The sequence below is a fragment of the Lepus europaeus genome, chromosome 22 (genome assembly GCF_033115175.1).
Source record: "Lepus europaeus isolate LE1 chromosome 22, mLepTim1.pri, whole genome shotgun sequence".
NCBI classification, from domain to species: domain Eukaryota; kingdom Metazoa; phylum Chordata; class Mammalia; order Lagomorpha; family Leporidae; genus Lepus; species Lepus europaeus.
In genome coordinates, this window is record NC_084848.1 from 969,454 (window position 1) to 992,260 (window position 22,807).

The 22,807-nt window shown below is 69.1% G+C and overlaps 1 protein-coding gene across 2 annotated transcripts; it reads right to left on the reverse strand.

Annotated features, from left to right (window-relative positions):
• Window positions 1–449: 449 nt before the first annotated feature.
• Window positions 450–5,859, reverse strand: C22H14orf180 (chromosome 22 C14orf180 homolog). Of its 2 annotated transcripts, XM_062181514.1 has the most exons (6): window positions 5,774–5,859; window positions 5,048–5,122; window positions 2,563–2,851; window positions 1,273–1,480; window positions 1,014–1,049; window positions 450–726 (listed from the first exon to the last, which is right to left on the reverse strand). In XM_062181514.1, the coding sequence occupies exons 3-6, from the start codon at window positions 2,578–2,580 to the stop codon at window positions 521–523; spliced, it is 468 nt and encodes a 155-aa protein (XP_062037498.1). In that variant the 5' UTR covers window positions 2,581–2,851; window positions 5,048–5,122; window positions 5,774–5,859; the 3' UTR covers window positions 450–520. The 2 variants fall into 2 exon arrangements, with proteins under 2 accessions (XP_062037498.1, XP_062037497.1); XM_062181513.1 differs by lacking the exon at window positions 5,048–5,122 and having other exon boundaries at window positions 5,774–5,858.
• Between the last annotated feature and the right edge of the window lie 16,948 nt (window positions 5,860–22,807).

Consider the following 22,807-nt stretch of genomic DNA (forward strand, 5'->3'; position numbering starts at 1 on the left):
GGGGCCCCTGGATTTGTCACCAGTGGAGTCCCCTCATCCTTGCCCTCAGCTGATGGTGCCATGGGCCCGGCAGTCGGTGGCTGGTACTGGCTGTGTTCCCATACCTGGTTTGGCACAGGTGCTGCACGACCAGGCCGCTGGCCCCTGCCGTCTTCCTCCGGGGCTTCCCCAGGCTCTTGGTGGGGGGAGTCAGACCAGGCTCAGAGGACAGGGTCTGCAGGAGGGAGGCCCTCCTGAAAGCGGGGCTTGGCTTCATGGAGGCCCACGGTGGCGGGGGGGGTCCTGTCAGAGGGGTGGCACACAGGGACACCAGGCCAGGCCGAGCAGCAGCCGGAGCACCTGGGTGAGTGGTCATCTGGATTCTCTCTCTGGAACCTCTCCGTGCAGCCCATGCGTGAGGCAGGCGGGGCCGTGCCCACTGCAGCCACGCACCAGCTGGTGCTGGGGTCTCCGTCACGACGGCTTTGCCTGCCCGGGGCCGTCCGTCCATCCGTCCGTCCGTCCATCCGTCCGGCTGCTGTCACAGCTGCAGGAGGCAGCGCCAGCAGGCGAGGGCCGCGTGCCGCAGGTGCAGGGCCAGGACCAGCAGCCGGGCCCGGAGTTCTTCCAGGGCTGTCGCCACGGGCTTGGCCCGGCCACAGTACAGGCCCAGTGCCACCAAGAGCAGGACGCACAGGGCCAGCGGCAGCAGCAGGGAGCTGCCGCGCGGCGTGGGCCGGCAGGGCACTGAGGGTGGGAGGGCAGGGTCAGCCCGGTGTGGACGGCTGGACGCCTCCCCGCAGGGCCGGTGGAAAAGCAGCGGGGGAGACCCAGGCTGCCAGGCCTGTCCCCTGGCCGCCGGCCCCTCGGTCCTGCCCGTCAGGGGCCCTGGGTGGGGTCCCAGCCATCCCTGCTCCAGGTGAGACTACCATGGGCGGCTCCTTCCCAGGACGGCCCCGGCCCGGGGAGAGGGTCCAGGGGCCGCTGAGTGGGGGCTGAGCGACTTGGGGCATGGAGACCCCTGGGGGACTCACCCTCGCCTGTGGCTGTGGTGTCCCTGCTGGCGATGTCTGTGGGAGAATTGAGTTGGCTGGGCCCACAGTGGCCGGCCCCAGGCCCCCTCTGCCCGCCCTGAGTCGGGGCCCGGCTTGGCACAGCCACCGCCGTGCGGGCCCCTTTCCCAATGGCCGGGGTTTCCTTAGCGTTCAGCCTAGGGAGCGGGGACGCTCTGGGCCCAGCCTCGTCCCTCCCGGGCCCTCCCTGCCCGCCCAGCTACTCCTGCGCCCCTCTTACAGTGGACGGCCGCCTCCAGGGGTTCCCGGAACCGGACCCGCCTGGCCGCTCTCTGTGGCTCAGCCCCTCGGGGCCTGTGCTCCGGGTTCCGCCTCAGGATGGAGTGGGGTTGGGGGCGGGGGGCAGATGGGTGGGGGACTGTGCCCTCAGCAAGCGGGCCGCCCCCGTCCCAGTCCCGGCCACTGCTCTGGGCTCTGCGTGGAGGCACCTGCCGGGGAACCAGAGCGAGGCTGAGGCAGCACCCGGGCAGGCCGACACCCCCCTTGCCCGCCTGGGGCTGCTCCCACCAGGCTGCCACGGAAGCCAAAGCTGTGCCTCTTGTGGGGACCAGGGCCAGGCTCTGTCCCCTCAGCGGCCCCCGTGGCTCTGTGGTCATCCTCACACAGCAGTAGCTGTGGGCGATCGTGGCCATGGTGGGGACCATCCTGGGGCTGAGCGAAGTCTCCCACATCCCGGGGTCTCCAGAGAGGCTCCAGGGGCCCCAGACTTGAGGCAGGGCCTGGCGGGGCTGTGGGGAGCTCAGACCCAGCCTGGGGGCCACCAGCAAACTGAGAAGCCCCCCCCCCTCCCTCCCCACCCCCACAAGCCCCTGCCTCCTCAGCCTGTCTCACCGGGAGCCTGTGAGGGGCCCTGAGACACAGCGAGGCAGGAAGCAGGGGCTAGGCCAGGGCGTGGCTGAGGCTGGGTGGGGAGGAGCTGCTGCCGGTCCCTCGCCGAGCCTGCCACCTCCCGCCCAGCTGGGCCCCAGGTCTGGAGGCTGCGGCTGGCACTCCTGGGCCTGAGCATCAGCACCCTCATCTGTGGCGTGCGGCTGCGGGCTGCCGGGGGCCACTCCGGTTACTGCTGGCAGGGCCACCTCTGTCCCCTGCCCTCTGCTGAGGCCTCCTGGCCTGGCAGTGAAGTCGGGGCTGGGTCAGCCTTCAGGGTCTGGGGTCTGGGCCCCTCCTGTCTGGAGCCCCCACCTGCTGCCTGGAGCGAAGCCCACCTCTTGCTGGCCCCAGTCTGTCCCCTGCCCAACTCACCCTGGTCTCAGCCCCCTGCTCCCCGGGCTGCCAGCTGCACAGCCCTGCGTGGCTCCCATGACCCCATCTCAGCCCAGCCCTGCCTACTCCTCACAGCAGAGCCCCCCGTGCTCGGCCCCTCTGCCTTTGGCTGCGCATGGCCTCACGGGGGCAAGGGGTCCGGCTCACCTCCACCAGACCCACACCCTTCAGGGAGCAACTCCCCCATGCCCCCAGTGCCAGGGCTGCACTGCTGCGGCTCCTGGGTGCCCATGGGTGTCTGTCTCACCCTCTCCGCCCTGGACATCAGGGAGCCACAGGCAGCCTCCGGGTCCCCCTGGCCTGCTGGAACGCGGTCCTGAGGTGAGCAGAGGCGGATGGGGTGAGATGGAGGGGGGCCGCTGTCCCTGACGCCAGGCGGCCGACCCCGCTGCTCCCTGGCCGCTGGGAAACGCGGTCCTGAGTGCTCTCCTCCGCTGCCCGGGTCTTGGTCTTCCTCGTCACCGCTGATGGCCACGTGGAGGTCCGGGGCAGTCCCTGTCACTCACAGCCACCCAGCAGGTGCGGGTTCTCGGCTCCTGGATGGGGTTGCCAGCAGCATCATCGGTGGGGGGGGCCTGGGGCCTGGGGTTGGGGCTGGGCGGGGGGAGGGTCTCGCCTGCCTTGGGGGGCTGCTGCTGCTGGGAGCCCCGCCCCCGGCCCCGCCCCCAGCCTCTCTGGCCCCTCCTCATCCCTCTGCGTCCCAGCAGCCCGGGGACCTTGAATTCACCGCCCCCGTCGGCAGCCCCTGGCAGCGCCTCTCCTCTCGCGTCCCCAGCAGGGTGCTCCAGTCCTGCTGGGGGTTGGGGCCCCGCCGTGTGTCCTGGGGGAAGCTTGGGCTGGGCCAGTCCATCAAGGGCACGGGGAGATCAGCAAGGCCAAGGCGGGGCCGACAGCAGGGGCCGCTGCCCGGGGCGGGGGTCCCCTCTGCCCTTCTGGGCTGGGTGGGGGCGTCCCCTGGTCCACATCCATCATGAGGAGCCACACGAGGCACAGTGCACCCAGGGTGCCCCTGGAGGAGTGGGCAGGGGTCACACGTGCACACCAGGCGTGAGCGCAGGGGTGGCCGCGGCTGGAGGCGGGTCAGGCACAGATGCAGCAGGCAGGTGGGGCCCTGGTGGTGACGGCTGCACTGACGGCCCAGGGGGAGCAGTGCTCTCCTGTCACACAGATGGGGTCGTGGGGGAGCTGGCCGGGGCGGACCCTCACAGGGGCGGGGGCCAGGGTGAGTCTGACAGGGAGGCCTTGGAGGTCACTTGTGGGCTGTGCAGTCACAGAGCAACCGGCCTCTCCTGGTGCCCCAGGGACACTGGCCAGCAGGGTGGCCTGGGCAGCGAGTCCAGTGCAGGACTGGCTGTAGCCCGGGCTCAGTGTCCAGCAGAAGTCCGGGCTGGGGACAGGGACCCAGGAGCAGCCTGCCCCGGACAGGGGCCGGCCTGAGCCCCACCCCTCCCAGGAAGCCAGACACACAGCCAGGCCTCTGCCAGCAACCCTGGGGGTCTGACCAAGGCACTGTGGGAGACGGTGTGTTTGTGAGCGGGAGCGAGGGGCCGTGAGTGTAGGGGTGAACGCTGTGCGTGTCGGCACGGGAGTCTGTGCCTGGCTGTGCGGCACCTCCCACTCCTGGACATGGGGTTCTGGGTGCAGGCTCCGGAGCCCTTGTGTGCCTGTGTGTGACCGTGGGGAGTCTCTCTGCCTCTCTGGCCCTGGTCGACTCAGCTGAGAGCTGCGAGCGAGGACAGGCCCAGTGAGGCCCCAGGCCAGCCAGGCAGCACCTGTGCTCAGCCACCGCCCCACCGGTGCTCGGCTTCCCATGGCGGGGCCTCCTCCCCACCCCTGCAGCTCTGCAGGCTCTGGGCTCCAGGCCTTCTCCCACTGCTCCCAAGTGACGGTCCCAGCCCCGCCTGGACAGAATCCTGTGGGGGGAGGGGCCTTGCTGTCCCCAGGGCGCCCCCAGCCCAAGGGGAGCCTCTGGCAGGGACTCCAAGTAACCGGAGCACAGGCGATAAGGGGTGGAAAATAGCTCTGGGCACTGGGCCCTGTGCGGTGTCACTGCCACCCTGGGGCTCTGGGCCGTGGGTCCGTGCTGCTGCTGGGGGGAGGGCGCGGGAGGACCCCTGCCCAGGACCCTGCCTGTGTCCTCTGGGAACCCACTCGGAGCCTGGTCCCCGCTCAGCCCTGGGAGCTCCCGCCCCCACTTCCTGGGCCCGGATCTGGCCAAACTGTGCATCCGGGAGACCCCCGATGGCCTCGGGCTTCCTCTGAGGGCCTTGGAGGCCAGGCTGGCTCCTGCCTGCTTAGTGCCGAGGGCAAGCCGAAGCCCGGCCCTGCCCTTCCGCCCCCACTCCGGGACTGCTGGCCGGCTTCCTCCCCTCCCTGGGCCAGGCCGTCCCCACCTCTGTGCCAGCCTGTGCCGCCCGCCGTGAGGCCTGGGACCCCAGTGACCCCACCCCGGCCCCGTGTGGGAGGGCCTCCCTCCGTGCGGACACACGGCCACATCCCCTCCCGGCTCACCCTCACCCTTAGCTGTGCCCGTGGACACACAGGCCCTCGGCTCGCCGCCCCCGGGCTCGGCGGTCCTGGGCCTGCTGCAGGTGCCCAGGTGGGAGTGGGGGCAGCAGGCTCCTGGGAAACCAAGGACCTCCCCGAGGGCAGAGTAGGAGGCTCACAGCCCCCATGCACACGCACACGCTCGCACACGCACACGCTCCCGACACACCCTTGGCTGTGCCCACCTGGGCTCCTGCTGGCGTGGCGCCTCCCTGTGCGTCTGGCGGTCACAGCCCAGCCCAGGGCGGGAACTGGAGCTGCTGCAGATCACAGATCCGCCGAGAAGCTTCCGTTACAGGGCGACAGGGCAGCAACAGGGCAGCGGCGTCGCGGCCCTGAGCGCCTGGGCACCCCTTGCCCTCTGGGGACAAGGCCACCCTGGGACGTGAGGTCCCCGGCGGAGGCCACTGAGCCTTCTCCCAGTGGTAAAAGGAAACGGGGCGCGGTGGACACCCCCTCGTGGGCTGCGCTCTGCAGGGCTCCCGGGAGGGGCCGTGTTCACAGCTCCCCAGACAACACGGTTTCCCACGGGAGCAGGGAGGGCTTGGGGGCTGCCCTGCTGGCCCTGGCCGGGAGCGCGGGCAGCAGGAGCTGGCCCCTTGGTGCCCACACATCATGCGGGATTCGGGGGACGACAGTGCCTGTTGGTGGCTGTGCCGGCCGGTGCAGGGGTGCCCTGGCCGGGTCCTTGGGGGCCCCTCAGACAGGACAGGAGGAGCCCTGGCAGTGGAGACCTGGGCGTGACGCCTCGTATGGAGCAGATCCTCGCGCTTTCCGGGGCAGGGGCCCAGTGGGGGTCTCCCGAGCCCAGGGGCGGGGCCACGGCCGGGCCGAGGTCAGGGTTCACTCCCACCAGCTCAGCAGAGAGCTGCTGAACCTGTGGTTGTGTCTGCGCCCACCCTGGCTCTCACCTGAGTCCATGAAGGTCGGAGGCCACAGTGCCCTGGGGAGTCCTCCTGGGACGCGGCACCGCCCGGCCTCCCTGGTCTGCTGCTGGCCTGCGTTCCCGAGCCCGGCCCCTGTGGGGTTGCACAGCCCGTCCAGCTGAGCTATAATTACCTCTCCCCCTTGGCAAAGATAGCAGCGACCCTGTGGACAGGCCACTGGCCCCGGACGGGAGGGGAGGTGGCTGTTTCCCAGGCCCCGGGGACGGTGGGGGCGAGGGGTGGGGGGCACCCTGGCCTCCCCGCCCACCCCCATGGTCGTCCCTGGCCAGCTCCAAATCAGTGCTGAGCGGCAGAGCGGCTCAGAGGCCCCAGCTGGAACCACAGCAGAATGGGGGCGACGCTGGGGCCGCCACAGGGTCTGACCTGGGGTCCCACCTGCCCCAGGCTGGAAGCCCCTGCCCCCACCACACCGCCCAGAGCAGCCGGCCAGTGCTGGCTCCAGGCTGCCGATGTGGGCCAGCCGAGCTTGGCCATCGTCCCCGCAGGAAGGGGCAGCTGGGGCAGGGGCGAGGGGCCCTGGCTCTCCAGGCCCAGCGTGGCCCCCACCGTGCGTCTGCCTCAAAGAAGGTGCAGCCAGGGAGGTGCACAGGTGGCCACGGTCTCGCAGCTGGGGCGGGGGCGGGGAGGCAAGGGCACCCCGCCCTCTGCGCCCCTCTGCGGGCAGCCCTGCCCCAGTCCAGGTCTGAGAGAGCCCGGCCGGGTCCTCCTAGGGCTTCAACCAATGTGAGGGGTGGCCGAGGTGGGCTGGAGAGACTGAGCCCCCAGGGCTGGGTGTGCCAGGCTGGCACAGGCAGCGAGAGCAGAGGTTCCAAGCCCAGGTACCGTGCCAGGCCGGCAGGGCTGGCACCCTGGCTGCTGTCCCTGCTGGGGCCAGGCTGACGTCTGGGAGGATCCAGGTAGCAAACAGCTCTGCCCCCACACCCGGCTCTGCCGCCACGCCTGGCTCCACCCCCACGCCCAGCTCCTCCCTCACACCGGGCTCCTCCCTCACACTGGGCCCTGTGGTCTGGTGGTTCAGGCCTGGGGCAGTCAAGGTCCCGGTGGCCTGGGCCATGGCCACCTGGGGAGCTGTTCTCTGAGATGGCACAGCCTTGTGCACCTGCAGTGAGCAGGTGACCCTCCTGAGGGGGCTCCACTGCAGGGCCAGGGAAGGAAAGAGCCCTTGGGGTCGTCCGGACGGGGCCCAGGGTCCTGTGCTGGGCCTGGGACCGCTGCACCGACCACACAGCGGGAGCTCCTCCCCTCCCCCAGCCTGGAGCCTCAATGCAGCCTCAGTCCTCAGGGAGCGTCCCCACCCCCGCCGCCACCACCTCGGGCCCAGCTGGACGAGGTCTGCCCAGCTCACCAGCTTCTGTCCCAGCCCGGGTCTGTCCCACTGGAGCCCTCGGGGCAAAGGTGAGCTTGGAGACCAGGAGGGCGGCGTGGCCACGGAGGCTGCTCAGCAGGTGGGTCACTGCCCCAGCTACCACGAGCCGTGGCTGCCCTGAGGGGCAGGGCCCCTGCACCCCTGTCACTGTGGGCCCCACGCGTGGTGAGCAGGGCCCCGTGTCCAGGAGGCAGGGCCCCACGCGTGGTGAGCAGGGCCCCGTGTCCAGGAGGCAGGGTGGGTGGCCAGGCCCTTCCCACCCAGGCTGGGCACTGGAGGCCCCTGGACAATGGCCTCTGACAGTGCCGGGCTAGCTCAGGCCAGGACGGCCCCCTCCTCTTTCTGGAGCGGGAGGGGGGAGGCCGGGCTGGTGGCGGTGGCAGGTTGGGGCGAGGGCCAGCAGGTGGCAGTGTAGGCCCGGCCTGCAGGCCAGGGCTGCGTCTCCAGGGCCTGGGCCGGCCAGGCGCCTGAGGTCAGGACTTGGGATGGCCAGGCTGATTCCTGGGTCCTCCCGTCACCGGCCAGCAGCCTCCACAGTCGAGGAGAGCCCAGGGGAGCAGCGCCGGCTGGACCTGGGCTCGGGGTCCTCTACAGGGCATGTGTGGAGGGCCGGCTGCTCTGGGGAGCCTGGGAGGGGTGCATCCTCTCATTCTTGCCTTGCTCTGCCCCTCCCACCCACAGCAGAGTCTGGGCCCAGGAGAAGGGGGTGTGGCCTGGGGTTCCATGGTACCTGGGGGGTCCCAGGCTACAGAGGCTTCCCCCGCCCCCCCTGCAGGCCAAGCGCCCCCAGAAGCTTGTGGCCTGAGTGGGCGGGGACAGCCTCAGCCCAGGCCTGGAGGTGGCCCGGCTGCACCCGAGAAGGCCCCCCAGGCCCATGGTCCATGGACAGGCAGTGGGGGTGGGAGCCTGGGTACCCCTCCCCAACTCTGCACGGTTCACTTTCCCTGCCAGGGGCTCAGGGGCCCAGGGCTGCAAGGAGGAGGGTCCTACAGTGGCCGTACATGGGGAAGGGGCCCTGCGGGACCCCGGCTCCTGTGGGAGCCCCTGGGCGGCGCTGTCATGGGGAGCCTCCTACGTCCTCCCATGGGAGGTCTGGGAGTGGGGGCCCTGCCAGGCTGAGTGTAGGGCTCCACTCTGGACCACAGCCATGGGGAGTCCACCCAGCACCCTCCACGTGGGCAGACGCCACGGCTGGCCGTCCCTTCCACCTGCCAGAGAGCTGTGTCCAGGGAGCTCAGGACCACAGCCCAGACAGGCCCTGGGGCTTCTGTCTAGAAACAGCAGAAGGAGGGCGTGGGACCCCAGCACAGGGAGGAGCAGCAGCGTCTGGGGGCTCCAGGAGCCCCTCTGTCATCAGCTGTGCGACCACCAGCGAGTCAGGCCTCCTGCCTGAGCCTCGGGAAACTGCCGCACCCTGAGCCCCGGTCTGGCCCACCCTGAGCCCTGGCCCTAGCCCCTACTAGAGCCACACGGAGCCCTGGTCTGGCCCACCCAGAGCACAACCCCAAGCAGGACAGTCCCTGCTGCCTGTGCCCCCTTAAGCCCCGGTCGCCGGTGAGTGGCGGGTGGCGGGTGCAGGTAGCAGTCAGACTGCTGGAACTTTCCACAGCTCGCCAGGGCACGCGCTCAGTCCACACGGGCTCCGTGCCTCCTGTGGCCCCTTGTGCCGGCCGTGCCCCCAAGGCACTCACGGTTGCTGGCGTCAGTGCCAGGGCTCTGCTGTGGGTCTGGGGGCTGGGAGCCTGCGCGTGCTCCTGCTGGGGGCTCTCGGGCGGCTGGCAGAGATGGGCTTTGCAGACCACAAGTCTGGCCAGGCTTGTGGTGGGATGGTGGGGGGTCATCCTCTCTGCCAGCGGACGGTGACGGTGGCTCGGGGACCCAGACACGCTTCTTGACCTGTCTTGGGTGCTGTGCTGGACTGGGTCAGGGATCGCCCAGTGGACAGGCCCCAGCCCCCGGGGCGGTCATTCTGTGCCTCCAGGCTCCTAGGGCCCAGGCAGGAAGCTGGGGTGGGGGCAGGTAGGAGGTGGGCTGGAGGCCACGCCCTGTATGGAGGGTGGGGGTGTGGCCCAGGTCCAGCTGTGACTGCTGGTTTCCAGGGAGCTCCTGACCACTGGAAGCTGGTGTCCCACTGAGATACAGACCCCAGTGTGGCCTCGTGTACCCGGCCACGGAAGCCTGGCTGGACCCAGCTCAGAGAGTGGACCCGGCCCTGTGAGGACAGACCAGACAGGCCTGGGGCCTGGACATGCACAGACACATGTTCTGGCGTGGCCAGAGTGGGGGCCAAGGAGGCTGGGAGGGGACACAGAGTGGGGACGTGTGCACCCCTGCACACGCAGGAACCTGCCCGGCCCATGCCTCCCTGGCCCCAGCCATGAGGCTTCCAGTCCAGCCTGGCGCCGGCTTCCTGGGGGACTCTGAGTGAGACGCCGTCCCTCTGCTGGCCTCCAGGGAGGTGGCCCCACCCTGGGCTCCATGGACAGACACGGAGGGTGCCACCGTCGGTTCCTCCAGGCTTCCCCCGGCAGTGTGCATGTGTGTGCCCTGTTTGTGCGGTGCAAGTGTGTGGATGTGCACGCGTGTGAGCATATGTGTGTGCTCGCAAGACACACCTATGTGTGCGTGGACATATGTGCACATGTGTGCAAGGTGTGTGCACACGTGTGCGTGCGTTTGCATGGGCGAGCAGGGCCGACATCCTTGCAGGCTGTGTGTGAGGCTCGCGGTGCCGGGCGCGCGTCTCCCGCATCGTTGGTGGGGACCTGGGCGGGCAGCAGCTGCCGTGTCCTTTGTGTGTCGCTCCATGGAGATTTAATTGGGCGGAACCTTTGAGGAAGACATCAGAAGTTGATCCCTGCCCTGTTTGAATCTGCGGGGCAGGGCCCGTGAGGGAAACCCCGTGGCTGTGCAGAGCAGGCGTGCAGGGGGACTGGCGGCTCTGGTGCCCGGGTGGGGGCCTCCTTGCAGCCTGGCTTTCTGTCCCCCACCTGGTGGCCCAGGAGGGGAGGGGGTGGCTGGGGCCGTGGGTGTGGGCCCCAGGGGACGGTGGGGGCTCTCACTCTCACAGGAGGGGCATCCTGCAAGGTCGCAGAGCCCTCCAGGGCCCTAGTGCAGCTGAGGCTCGGCAGAGCCTCTGCTCCTGCTGGAGGGGGAGGGGCACCCAGGGACAGGCAGGGGACACGCAGGGGACACGCAGGGGCCGGCACAGCCCCCAGGGAGGTCCGGACCAGCCCCTGGAGGGCAGCCCTGGACGCCTGGCCTCCTGCTGTGACCCTGCCTGTCTGAGGGGACAGGCGTGTGCGCAGGGGCTGAGCAAGAAGGGGAGGCTGGGGGCTGGGGCCAGGAAGACCCAGCTCATCCTGGGTGTGAGGGCAGGGAGAGGGACGGGGCAGGCGGGTGCAGCCTGGACGTGCTGTGGGCTGGGCAGGCCCCCCGAGGGCGGGGAGGGTCTCAGGGCCGTCACCCCCAGGGGCCCGGACAGCGTGGGGGGCAGCGGTGGGGCTGTGAGCTCCCTGTGCAGACTGCAGCTCGTGAATATTTAACGAGCCCCAACAAAAGCGCATGCATAATTAACCAGCCTCGTGGCGGAGCCGGAATAATTTGTCTTCTTAAAGGGGATTTGGTAATTTGTTAAGCTGCTGTAAAATCTGCAGTGTGGCTGCGGGAGCCGCTCTGGTTCTAAATTAATTTGTGTGATTTAGCAAGTGGGGCTGCCGGGGCTGCTCTGCTTCTCCCGCTGATCGATCGCTCGATGTGCTCGCCCACCGGGGCCGCGGCGCGGGCTGGGGGCCCGCCACCCACTCGGGGCGCCCCGTCCCTCTGAGCAGACTCAGAGAACGAACTTAAGAACAGCCCTGTGGGGCGAGACAGGGTGAACGTCTTCCTAGCTTTTCCTGCCACAGCTCCCAGGACCCCTGTGTCCGCTGGCCCCCTCTGGGGAGGGTGGGTGCCTGCCCGGTGGCTTGTGGGTGCTGGGCCGTGGAGGGCACAGTCCCCACCCCACTTCTCTGTGGCTGAAGGACCAGGCAGAGGGGGGACGGCTGGAGTCCCCCGGAGGTCCCTGTCCTGCCCACCAGGGGTGGGCCACCTGGGTGCCCCCGAGAGGAGCCTTCGAATCGGTTCCGTGGTTCTGCCGGGTGAAGACTGAGTTGTGCAGGAGCCTGTGGCCGGGTGGACGAGTCCACAGCCAGGGGCAGCGCCCCTTCCAGCTGCCCTTCCACGGGGGCTGCCTGTGGTCATTTGCTGGTGGCCAGCAGGCCAGCATGTCCCTGGGGCAAGTCTACACCCATGCGGGACCTGGAGGGAGTGCGTATGACCTCACAGCACCCAGGAGCCAGAGCTGGGATCTGGGAACTTGGTGGCCCTTGGTGGCTTCTGACACGGAGCACAAGGTGGAGCAAGTCGCTCTGGGGAGCAGCCTGCAGCCCTCTGGGACCCCCAGGCATCCCGGCTGCAGCTCCGCTGCCCCCTCCTCCCCGTCTCTGGGGCAGGGGCGGGTGTGTGGCCTCGGAGCTGCTGCCACGGGGACCCCCGGCCCCGCCCCTGGCCTTGGACTGTGCCCGCTGGTTCCTTCCCCACCCGATGCCTTTCCAGGAGCCAGGCCAGTGGGGCCCGGGGAGTCTCAGTGTCAGCCAGGCCCTCGGGAAGGGGCGCCCCGGCCTGGCTCTCTGGGGTGTGCAGGGCTGGGGCGCATGATAGGTGCTTGCTCCCTGGGACGAGCAGGGGACAGTGGACGGCCAGGGGTTGCATCCGTCTGTGAGCTGGGCAGCCCCTGCAGTGGGTGCCGGCAGGTGGGGTGGCCGTGGCTCAGAGCACTGCCCGGCAGGGCGGGGGCGGCCCCTCTCCGGGATCCTCACCTGGCCCAGGTGCGCCTGGCAGAGCCTTGGCCGCCCCCAGGCACCGGCTGCCTCCCAGGGCTCTTCCTGGAGGTGGCCAAGCCCAGGCTCCTCTTTGTCCCCCGCCCAGGCCCCGCGGCTCGCCACGGCTGGGTGGGCGCCGAGATTCTCTTTCCATTAGAAATAAATGCCCGTTGTTATCTGCCGGGAGCGCTCAGCTCTCTGGCGGCCGTGCCGGGCCGCTGTGCGTGGAGAGCCATAAAATCACAGCACGACGATTAATCCCCTGTATCTGCTTGTTCCTAATTTTTATTAAAAACACCCTGGGCTCAGCTGCCGTGGAAACACTGTGGGGCTGTGAAGACCCCAGCCCCGTCAGCCAGGAAGGGGGCACGCTGGGAGGGGGTGGCTCGCTCCAGAGTCCTGGCCGGGGACTGGGGCCCCGTGTTTCCGGGTCTGCAGACACCTGGGGGCCCTGGGAAGCAGTCCAGCCCGAGGGCACATGTGGGGCCCCTTCCCCTGCTGCCCACGCTCCGGCAGTGAGGGTGGGGCCTCGAGCCAATGGCAGGCAGGGAGGTTGGCTGGGACGTCCTGAGGTCAGCAGGGCTCGATCCTGTGTCCATGCCGGCCTCTGGCGTCCCTCACTGCACCTGCGATCTTGCTGCCGCTGCTGTGGCCGGATTCCCGGGAGTAGCGGCTGCTGCTCTGGGTAGCGTCTCTCCAGTCTCCTCTGACCTACTAGGCCCGCCTCCACCATCTGACCCACAGGGCTTGCATCCACCATCTGACTTAGGAGAGCCGCCTCTACCTTCTCACCCACAGGGCCTGCCTCCACCATCTGACCCACAGGGCCCGCCTCCACCATCTGATCCACAGGGCCGCCGGCTCTGCCTCTCCCTGGTGCTGCTGGTCCTGTGCCCCCTCTTGCCCGTGTCCCCCCCCAGGCCAGTGGTCAGAGCTGTAACCTGGGCAGGACCCAGGACCCTCGGGCGGTGCCACTCAGCACCCACCCCGAGGCTGAGCCCCTGCTGCCCTCCCCTGCCCTTCCTCCCGGCTCCTCTCGCTCCGCCTCAGAACCTGGCTTCCCACGCGCGGCTCCCGGGGGCTCAGATGCGGGCGAGGGCTGAGTTGGGCTGGGCCCCGGTTCTCGCGGTCCCAAGGGAAGTGGGTACGCATGTGCGGGGCAGAGCTCGGTGGTCTCACCTCCACTCTTCCTCCCCAGCCCCTCCATGCTGCCTGCCGTGGGCTGAGACCTCCCCACTTCTCCGCCCTCGCCCGCGTGGAGGGGACTGTTTCCGGGCCTGGCTGGAGCCCCCACTGCGGGAGCCGGGGCTGGGCTCCGTTTCTGGCCCCACGGTGCAAGAGTGAAGACCAGGGTGCGTTCCCCAAGCCGGGAGCTCAGCCTGCCCCCAGCATGCCCAGGGCCCAGGCTCCCCTCGGCCCCTGCACAGGCCCCGGCTCGGCAGCCCTTCCCTCATGCTGAGTGCCGGTTCTCAAAAATGGCACCACCATGGATCCACACCACACCACAGGCACACGCGTGGAGGCAATGCACACAGGCACACAGGCACACGCGTGGAGGCAATGCACACATGCAGACACATGTACACATGCACATGATCCAAGGAGCACCAAGTACACACATGCACACAGGAGCACACGTGCACACACATGTACACACAAGTGCACACACATGTACACACGCACACGCTCACAAGGAGCACACAGGTACACACATGCGCACAGGAGCACACATGCACACAGGAGCACACGTACACACACAGGCACACACATGTACACACACACTCACAAGGAGCACACAGGTACACACATGCGCACAGGAGCACACATGCACACACAGGAGCACACGTGCGCACACACATATGCACACATGTGTACACACATAGGTACACACATGTACACACGCACACGCTCACAAGGAGCACACAGGTACACACATGCACACAGGAGCACAATGCACACGCATGCGCACACATGCGCACACACATATGCACACGTGTACACACATAGGCACACACATGTACACACACTCACAAGGAGCACACAGGTACACACATGCGCACAGGAGCACACGTGCACACACAGGAGCACACGTGCACACAGCGCTGGCTCCCGGCTCCAGCACGCAGGACTGAGGTGTGTGCAGCTCCTCCCCTCCTGAGGGCTCAGCCACTGTCATGGCCGCTCCCCCAGACCCCACGAGGCCACGCATTGCCTTTGCCTTGAATTCTGGGGGAGAATCAGGTCCTGCACAGCTGCGGCCCTGGGCCTGTGCCTGTGGCCTGGCCTCTGCTGGCCACGCTGAGCTGAGGCCACGGGTCAGACCCGAGGCTGGTCCGGGGCCACGTGTCAGACCGGGGGGGCTGGTCCGGGGCCACGTGTCAGACCTGGGGGCTGAGCCGAGGCCATGTGTCAGACGCGGGGGCTGGTCCAGGGCCCCGTGTCAGACCCGGGGGCTGGTCCGAGGCCACGTGTCAGACCCGGGGGCCGGTCCGAGGCCACGTGTCAGACCCGGGGGCTGGTCCGAGGCCACGTGTCAGACACAGAGGCTGGTCCGGGGCCACTTGTCAGACACAGGGGCCGGTCCGGGGCCACGTGTAAGACCCGGGGGCCGGTCCGAGGCCACGTGTCAGACCCGGGGGCTGAGCCGAGGCCATGTGTCAGACGCGGGGGCTGGTCCAGGGCCCCGTGTCAGACCCGGGGGCTGGTCCGAGGCCACGTGTCAGACCCGGGGGCCGGTCCGAGGCCACGTGTCAGACCCGGGGGCTGGTCCGAGGCCACGTGTCAGACCCGGGGGCTGGTCCGAGGCCACGTGTCAGACCCGGGGGCTGGTCCGGGGCCACGTGTCAGACCTGAGGCTGGTCCGAGGCCACGTGTCAGACACAGAGGCTGGTCCGGGGCCACGTGTCAGACCCGGGGGCTGGTCTGAGGCCACGTGTCAGACACAGGGGCTGGTCCGGGGCCACGTGTCAGACCCGGGGGCTGGTCCGGGGCCACGTGTCAGACCCGGGGGCTGGTCCGAGGCCACGTGTCAGACACAGGGGCTGGTCCGGGGCCACGTGTCAGACACGGGGGCTGGTCCGGGGCCACGTGTCAGACCCGGGGGCTGGTCCGGGGCCACGTGTCAGACCCGGGGGCTGGTCCGGGGCCACGTGTCAGACCCGGGGGCTGGTCCGGGGCCACGTGTCAGACCTGAGGCTGGTCCGAGGCCACATGTCAGACCCGGGGGCCGGTCCGAGGCCACGTGTCAGACCCGGGGGCTGGTCTGAGGCCACGTCAGACCCGGGGGCTGGTCCGGGGCCACGTGTCAGACCCGGGGGCTGGTCCGGGGCCACGTCAGACCCGGGGGCTGGTCCGGGGCCACGTGTCAGACCTGGGGGCTGGTCCGGGGCCACGTGTCAGACACAGGGGCTGGTCCGGGGCCACGTGTCAGACCCGGCGGCTGGTCCGGGGCCATGTGTCAGACCCGGGGGCTGGTCCGGGGCCTTGTGTCAGACCCGGGGGCTTGGTGGGTGTGTGGCAGCCTCACCCTGACTTTCAGATGCGTCGTTCCCTTTGTGGTGTGCGTCTCCCAAGAGCAGCATCAGCGGTGCGGGGCGTGCTCCAGGCCGGCCTCGCCTGGGCGGGCACCGAGGCCCTGGACACGCTGGCCTCACCGGCCTGGGGACGCCTGTCCCTGCCACTCGGCTTTCCTTCATGGGACGCGGTTCTGGGCACTGCCCTGCCCACCCCATCTGCTCCAGGAGACACGGCGAGGGCCACACCACAGCTGGGGTCCGGGAGGCTGACCCATGAGCTGGGCAAGGAGGCAGAAGGGAGAGAGGTCGCTGGGCGGGGCCTGGGGCCGAGGACCTCCGACGGGCCCCAAGGGCCAGGCCTCCACCAGCACCCGGGGCCTTGACCCACACGTGGGCTCTGGGACTCCCGTGGAAGCCTCCTGGGTCCCCCCCACCACCACGCAGAAGCAAGGCACGGCTGAAGGGGAGAGGCCCCTCGAGGCCCCTCGCCCCCACCCCGTCCACCCAGAATCCCACAGATGGCCCTGCCCCTCCCCCCACTCACATCCAGAGACTCTGCTCCCTCCCTGTGGGCACTGGGCTTGGGTGGACTTGATGACCCCAGGAGGCCCACCCAGGGCAGGGCCCCTCCCCAGGCAGAGCTGGCTGACCCCGCCTGAATTCTTCAGGCACTGGAGGTCAGCCTCCCCGTGACCACTCCCACCAAGGCCCGGCTGAGAACCCCAGACCAGGCGGCAGCCGGCAGCAGCGACCAGGCCCCCATCCCTCAGTTCCACCGCAGCTATGCCGTGTCCGTCCTGGTCTCTCGCAGGTGTGGTGGCGTCGGGCAGGGCCGAGGCTGGACACCTGGACACCTGGACACCTGGCCTGGGCTTCTCACCGGCTGCCAGGCCCTGTGTCCCACGTGTAGGCGTCACTGAGCCCAGCAGGTGTGAGGCCGCGTCCATGGCTCTGTGGTCAGCCGAGAAGAGGCAGAGGCTGACACGAGGGTCCCGGCTCGAATGCTGGCAGAGCGCCCGTGTCCTGTCGGGAGTGGGAGGGCGCGGCTGACACGGCTTTCTGGAATGTTCTTACTCTTGTGGAATTCTCGTCGGGGCCAGGGCCGCTGCACCTGCAGTGGTCCCTCGGCGTGCACGGGGGTGAGGTGGGGGTCGGGTCCCGGCGTGCGTGGACACTCAGGCTCCGGTGGGCTTTGGCATGTGAGCGGTGTCGTGCGTGTGGCCGAGGGGACCAGGACGGGCAGGGCGCACGCAGCTGTGTTCCCGCAGTCTCTGATGCGCCCTGGGCACCGCGTGGGTGCAGGGCCCACAGGGAAACCCGCTGCTGCTCAGAAGCAAACTCACTCAGGCGGCCGGCCAGGCCTCAGGGCCTCGGCTCTGATGCCCAGCTGTGCTGGGGCAGGGACAGGGCGGCCTGGTGGGGAGGCGGCCGTTGGCTGGGTGCCCGTGGGACACAGCACGTCCCCTCTGTGCTCAGACATCCTCGTGGAGCCTTCGTCCGTCCGTCCGCCGTGGCCTCATTGTCTCAGGTCAGCTGCTCCACTGCTACCATCGCCTGTGTCTCCAGGCAGGAAGAAGGGGCTGGACGGAGGACAGCAGAGGGCTGAGCCCGGCCCGGGTCTCCCGGCTCTGGCAGTGCTGAGGGACTCTGGTGTGAAGGGGGACGCGTCTTCCTGGGGAGCCGCCAAGGACAGCCCAGGGCACAGAGCGGGTGGCTGGGGGACCTCCCTAGGCTGGGACACTGGGTGACCATACCTTTGCTCTCCAGGGGTGAAGGCCTTTCTCACTGAAGAGCTGGGGACCAGCCCAAGCAATGGGTGCACACGAGGTGTCCCTGGTGGGAAGCGTCCCCATGTCCCCAGGTCCCCAGGTTCCCACGTCCCCACGGTGTCCCCGAGCGACAGGTGCACACGAGGTGTTCCTGGTGGGAAGCGTCCCCACGTCCCCACGGTGTCCCCAGGCACCTTGGGCCTTTTATGTCCTCGTGCCCTTACCTGAGGGGACCCCGGCAGACACGTGGACTGGGCTGGAGACAGCTCTGGCCCTGGCCCAGGTCTCCAGTGAGTTCTTGGAGTGGGGCAGGTGGCACAGGACTTGCAGGCGCGGGGGAAGGGACAGGGCTGGGTCTCCTGCAATGGACTTCGCACCCGTGGCCTGCCCCGACCCGAGGACCCGGGCCTCCCTGTGATGGACAGGACGCCAGGCCAGCCAGCTGATTCGTTTAAATGAGAATAATGACTCCTGCCAGGCAGTCGTCGGCGCCCTGAGCCCAGCGACTCCCACGGCTTATTTATAGGAACGCTGGGCGCGTGGTGGGGGGACCTGACTCCTGGGAGACACAGGCCCCCGAAAGCCGTTACCACAGAGATGGGAGCTGGGCCAGGGCTCCGGGCAGAGGGGCCCCTGCCATGTCCACTGCTCACTGCCGTCCTCCCGGCCAGGACCAGCCCTGGGTGAGACCACGTGGACAGCCTGGTGGGGAGCAGACTCTTGGAAAGCGGGACAGTCCTGGCTGCTGGCTCTTCACCGTGCGCAGCCTGCCTCGGTGGCTGGCCGTGTCCCCCGGGGTGGTGCCATCACTGTGACCTCCAGGCGGCACTGCCACGTGGGAGCCACGGATGGAGCCACGGGTGCAGCAGCTGATACTGGGGACCGCGTGTGCTCGTCAGGGTGACCGGGCCCATCTGGCCCACCCACACCTGCTGGGGGATGGACGGAGGGGCTGGGCTCAGCCTTGCTCATGGCCACACCCACCCCTCACTGCCAGCGTGGGCGTCTAACACCGTCTAAGTGACGGCCCCAGAGCCTGCCTGGCGGTGCAGGCGGCTGCCCCAGCCCCAGAGGCGCCGTGAGAGGTGTCGGCGTCAAGGACCCCCTGCTGGGATGCAGGTTTTCTGGGGAGAAATCCAGAGACCCGTGTCAGCTCCAAAGCTTTGCTGGCCGCGAGGGAGCAGGATGGGGCTGGAAGGGGTGACCACCAGGGACAGGCAGCACCAGGGGCGGGGACTGGGCATGCACAGAGGAAGGCCAGGGTCCTCCCCGGGCAGTGAAACACATCCAGGAGACTTGCGGCCGGGAAACCCCGGGCCGTGATGGTCAGCTGCACCCCAACCCCTGTGGGCCAAACGGGCAGCGCAGGACTGGGCAGGAGTTGGTGGAGTAGTTGGTTTAATGAGCCCCTCGGGAGTCCCGCCCTGGTTGGAAACCAGCCAGCCAGTGAACCAGAGCATGGCCCGCTCCATGTGACCTGGGCCAGGGGCCAGGTCCCCGTCCTGCGGACGCCCTGTCCTGCCGCCCGTGCCCCTGGGTACTTGGAGCTCTCGGGCGGTCAGAGGTCCACTCACAGCCCCACCCACACAGCCACCCCCCATTTCTCCTGGTGACAGCTGGGGAGGACCCCCGGCTCCAGCTCCTACTACGGCCGGGGTCTCCTGTGGCTCCTGTGGCTCCAGCCCTGCCCTGGACTTCCAGGCCACGGATTCCACCACGTGGTCAGCACCCCCCCACCAGACCAACCCCATCCCCGCCGTGGCCCGCTCCATGACACCTGGCTCAGGTGTGCCGCCCACCGAGCCTCACCAGCCCCCTCTCCCGGCCTCTGGGGCAGGCCCGGGGCTGGGGGCCGGGAAGCCCAGCTGAGGTGAGACCCTCGCTTTTAAGCGCTGAGCTGTTTGGATGCGCTCATGGCTAAAAACACTGCCCCCACGTAAGGAGCCTTTCTACCCAGCCAGTGCCCCGGGAAGTCCTCCCTGGGGCCGGTGCTGTGCGAGAACCACAGCCACCATGCATGGCGTGGGCACCCCCACCCCAGGGACATGCCAGGCCCTGGCAAGGGGGCCGTGGACAGGCAGGGCTGGTGGCCTCGCCGGTGGGCCCGAGCGCCAGCTGCCTCCCTGGCCTGCCAGCTCCCTACCACGCAGCCGAGAAAGTGGCACAGGCGCGTGCTTCGGCTTGGCTGGCGCAGGCTGAGCTATGCCAGGCGCCTGCTGGGAGCCAGGAGCCCCCGCGAGCCCCACAGGACAGACGGTGCCTCCCGTCCCCGAGGGGCCTCTGCCGGGCCCACACGGTGGAGGAATGTGGCTCCTCTGGGGCGGGCCGCGGAGGGCTGGAGCCCTGGACGGACACAGCTACCGCCCGAGGGGCCTCCCCAGGGTGGGCAGCGGCAGCGGGGGTCCTGCCTCCCCCACCCCCAGCCCGCCGCGTCCAGTGACTGTGAACAATGTCGGCTGTGTTCGAGCCCCCGTGAAGCCGCTCCTGCAATTTGTCCAGCGGCGCAGGGCGGCGGGGGAGGAAGGGGAAGTGGTTTGATTCCATTACGTGGAAATCAGCCCGGAACAGAGGCTGTCTCCTGCGCCAGCAATTTCTCTCCATTTGCTTCAGGAGAAAATCGGCCCCCGGCTGGCCTGGCTGGGAGGGGCGGGTGGCCCAGCCCTGCCTCTTGGGAGCTGAAACCTGGGCCTGGGAGGTCAGCGGGGGCGGCCCGGGAACCCCAGGGGGGCGGTCCGGCTGCAGGCTCGGCCGCAGGTGGGGGAAAAGCCAAAGGCTGGGCCAAGGGCGCAGGCGGCGCTCTCCGCAGCTCCGTGTTTAAAGATTTGTTAGAAATAAAAATGCGGAGGTGTTGCGGGGGGACTCTTCAAATGGCTGCAATGTCCGGGGCTGGGCCAGGCCGAAGCCAGGAGCCGGGAGCTCCATCAGGGTCTCACGTGGGTGCAGGGGCCCAGGCACGGGGACCGTCCTCCGCTGTCTTCCCAGGCGCGTGAGCAGGGAGCCGGATCAGATCGGGGCAGCAGGGACGCGAACCTGCGCCCATGTGGGATGTGGGACTCGTAGTGAAGGCTGAACTCGGGCCGTGCTCTCTACTCTGGGTCCTTCCAGGTGGCGCAGCCGGCCCGGCACTGCCATGGGGTGCACGGGCTGTGAGGTGCCGTCCTGACCCCACCCTGCTCGTGTTGGGATGGGGCCCCAGGGCCCCCCAGGGAGGCCACACAGCCACGAAGGCCCTGGGGTAGGGACAGAGCTGGGGTGAGAGCAGCCGCCAGGCTGGGGGCTTCGAGGAGAAGGGTCGCCTTGGGAACAGAGGGGCCTGGGCTGGGGGAGGGTGTCTGGGCTGGGCCGGGATCAGAGACCTGGCAGCGCCCATGGAGCCCACACGGAGACTTTGGGTTCCGACCCCGGGGCAGGGGGGAGGCTGCAGGAGGCGGGCTCAGTGCGTGCTGGGGAGGGGCAGTCCCCAGGGCGGTAGGGGCTGGGCGAGGGTGGGCCCCATCGTTTCTGTTCAGAAACATTTCCTGGCTGTTCTGTGCTCGGCCAACGGTGCCCACGAGCAGGGGCCCTGATCCCGCAGGCAGAGCGGCAGAGAGCGGGGCCTCCCGAGTGTCCTGGGGCTCGGGGTCACCACGGCTGCAGCGGGCTGGGGGGGCACAGCTGTCAATCTTTGTTCTTCCGGGTGCGGCCTTCTGGGAGGCGCTGGTGAGGCAGCCTTTCCAGACTGGGCCGGTTCTCGCCAGCTCCCCTGCCCGCCCCTGGCCGGGCTGGGTGCTGCCCCCGTCACTCAGGGCCCACCAGTCAGGGCCACCGGGGCTGTGCTAGGCCGTGGGGCTGGGGGACCCCGGGCTTTATCTGCAGAGCGGGGCGGGGGGGCTCGTCATCACGGCCCCTCCCTGGCCCCCTGGAGAGAGGGAGGCGGGGCCCCCGGGGGTCCCCGAGGCTGCTGCCCGTCCCCTCCTCTAACCTTGCTCGTGACGATGGGGTCTGATGGGGTCTGGGGACCCTGTGGTGCCGGTACCGGGAGCCCCGGTGCCGCTGCTTGGAGGCTGTGGCCGGCTGGGGACAGAGGAGAAAGCACGGCAGGGGTGCAGGGGTGTGGCCAGGGCTCTGGGGTGGTCAGTGGCCTTCCAGGTGGCCTGGTGGCCCTGTGACCGTGTGGCCTGAGTCCCCAGACTTGCACGCCCCCGCCTCTCCACCCTGTGACGTGCAGAGTCGTCACAGTAGCCCCATGCTCTGGCCACGCTGAGGGTTCTGGGTGGGGAAAGGGACTTGGAGAGGCCACCTCAGCCGGGCTGCGCCTGGTGGGGTCTCCTGGACGCGCAGGACGGCATCTGCCCCCCCGCCCCCGCCCCGGGCCATCCCCTCTTCTCCAGATCCTTGGTCCAAGGGTGGCTGCCAGTCCTGTCTGCGGGGGCCATGGCCAGCTCCAGGGGCGGTGACCCACGTGATGCTGATGTGGGGTCCCCGGCGATGGTCAGCCCGGGGTGGGGAGTCGGGGAACCAGAGCCCAGAGCTGCTACCCGGCTCCCGGCCTTGGGGGAGGGCACTGAGCAGAGCCGTCTGTGTCCTCTCAGCCAAGGCTTGCTGCACCTGCCTGAGCTCGCCTTTCTTGGATGTTGGAGGGACTGGGCCGGACCGGCTCTGCACACAATTCAGCCCACTCGGCGATGCAGCCCAACTCCCTGGAGACGAGCACTGGTGGTCCGACAGCAGCCTCCTGCCCCTCCTGGCCCAACCACCAGGGAGCCGGGCAGGAAGCAGATCGGGCGGCCAGCAGCGGGACCAAGCTGATGGGGGGCCCAGGGGGACAGCCTTCAGCCAGGGCTGAGCGGTCACCTTGGGGCTGTGGTGACCTCGGGCTCTGTCCCCAGCTGTAAGTCGTCCCGCTGCTCCCTGCGCATGGACTGGGAGGTCCCTTTGGGAAGTGAGACAGCTCGCCAGCCTCCCTCTGCCTTAGTGTGACCAGTCTGTGTCCTCCCCCAGGGGCCCGGGAGAGACACCAGGACTTGAAGAGGCCGAGGTGGCCAGAGCAGCAGAGCAGAGGGACCCAGGCCGATGAGGAGCCCGGGATCCTGCACAGGGGTCCCCGTGGGTCTTTGGGAAAAGCAGCTGTGCCACGCTTGGCTGGGACTCCAAGGGTGACCCGGGGATACGGAGCAGTGCCCGGCTCAGGAGCACTGGGTTCCAGCCACAGAGGGGGGATCTGGTGGAGCACCCCCGTTCTCCGTGGAGCCCCCGCCAACCCTCGGGGCAGGCACTGCAGCCCCAGCCCCAGGGCCTGCACTGACCTGCAGCTGCCACAGCAGTGGCGTAGTGGGTGAAGCATCCCATGTGGGCGCTGGTTCAAGTCCCGGCTGCTCCACTTCCAGTCCGGCTCTCTGCTATGGCCTGGGAAAGCAGCAGAAGATGCCCAAGTGCTTGGGTCCCTGCGCCCACATGGGAGACCGGAAAGAAGCCCCTAAGTTCTGGCTTCGGATCGGCGCAGCTCC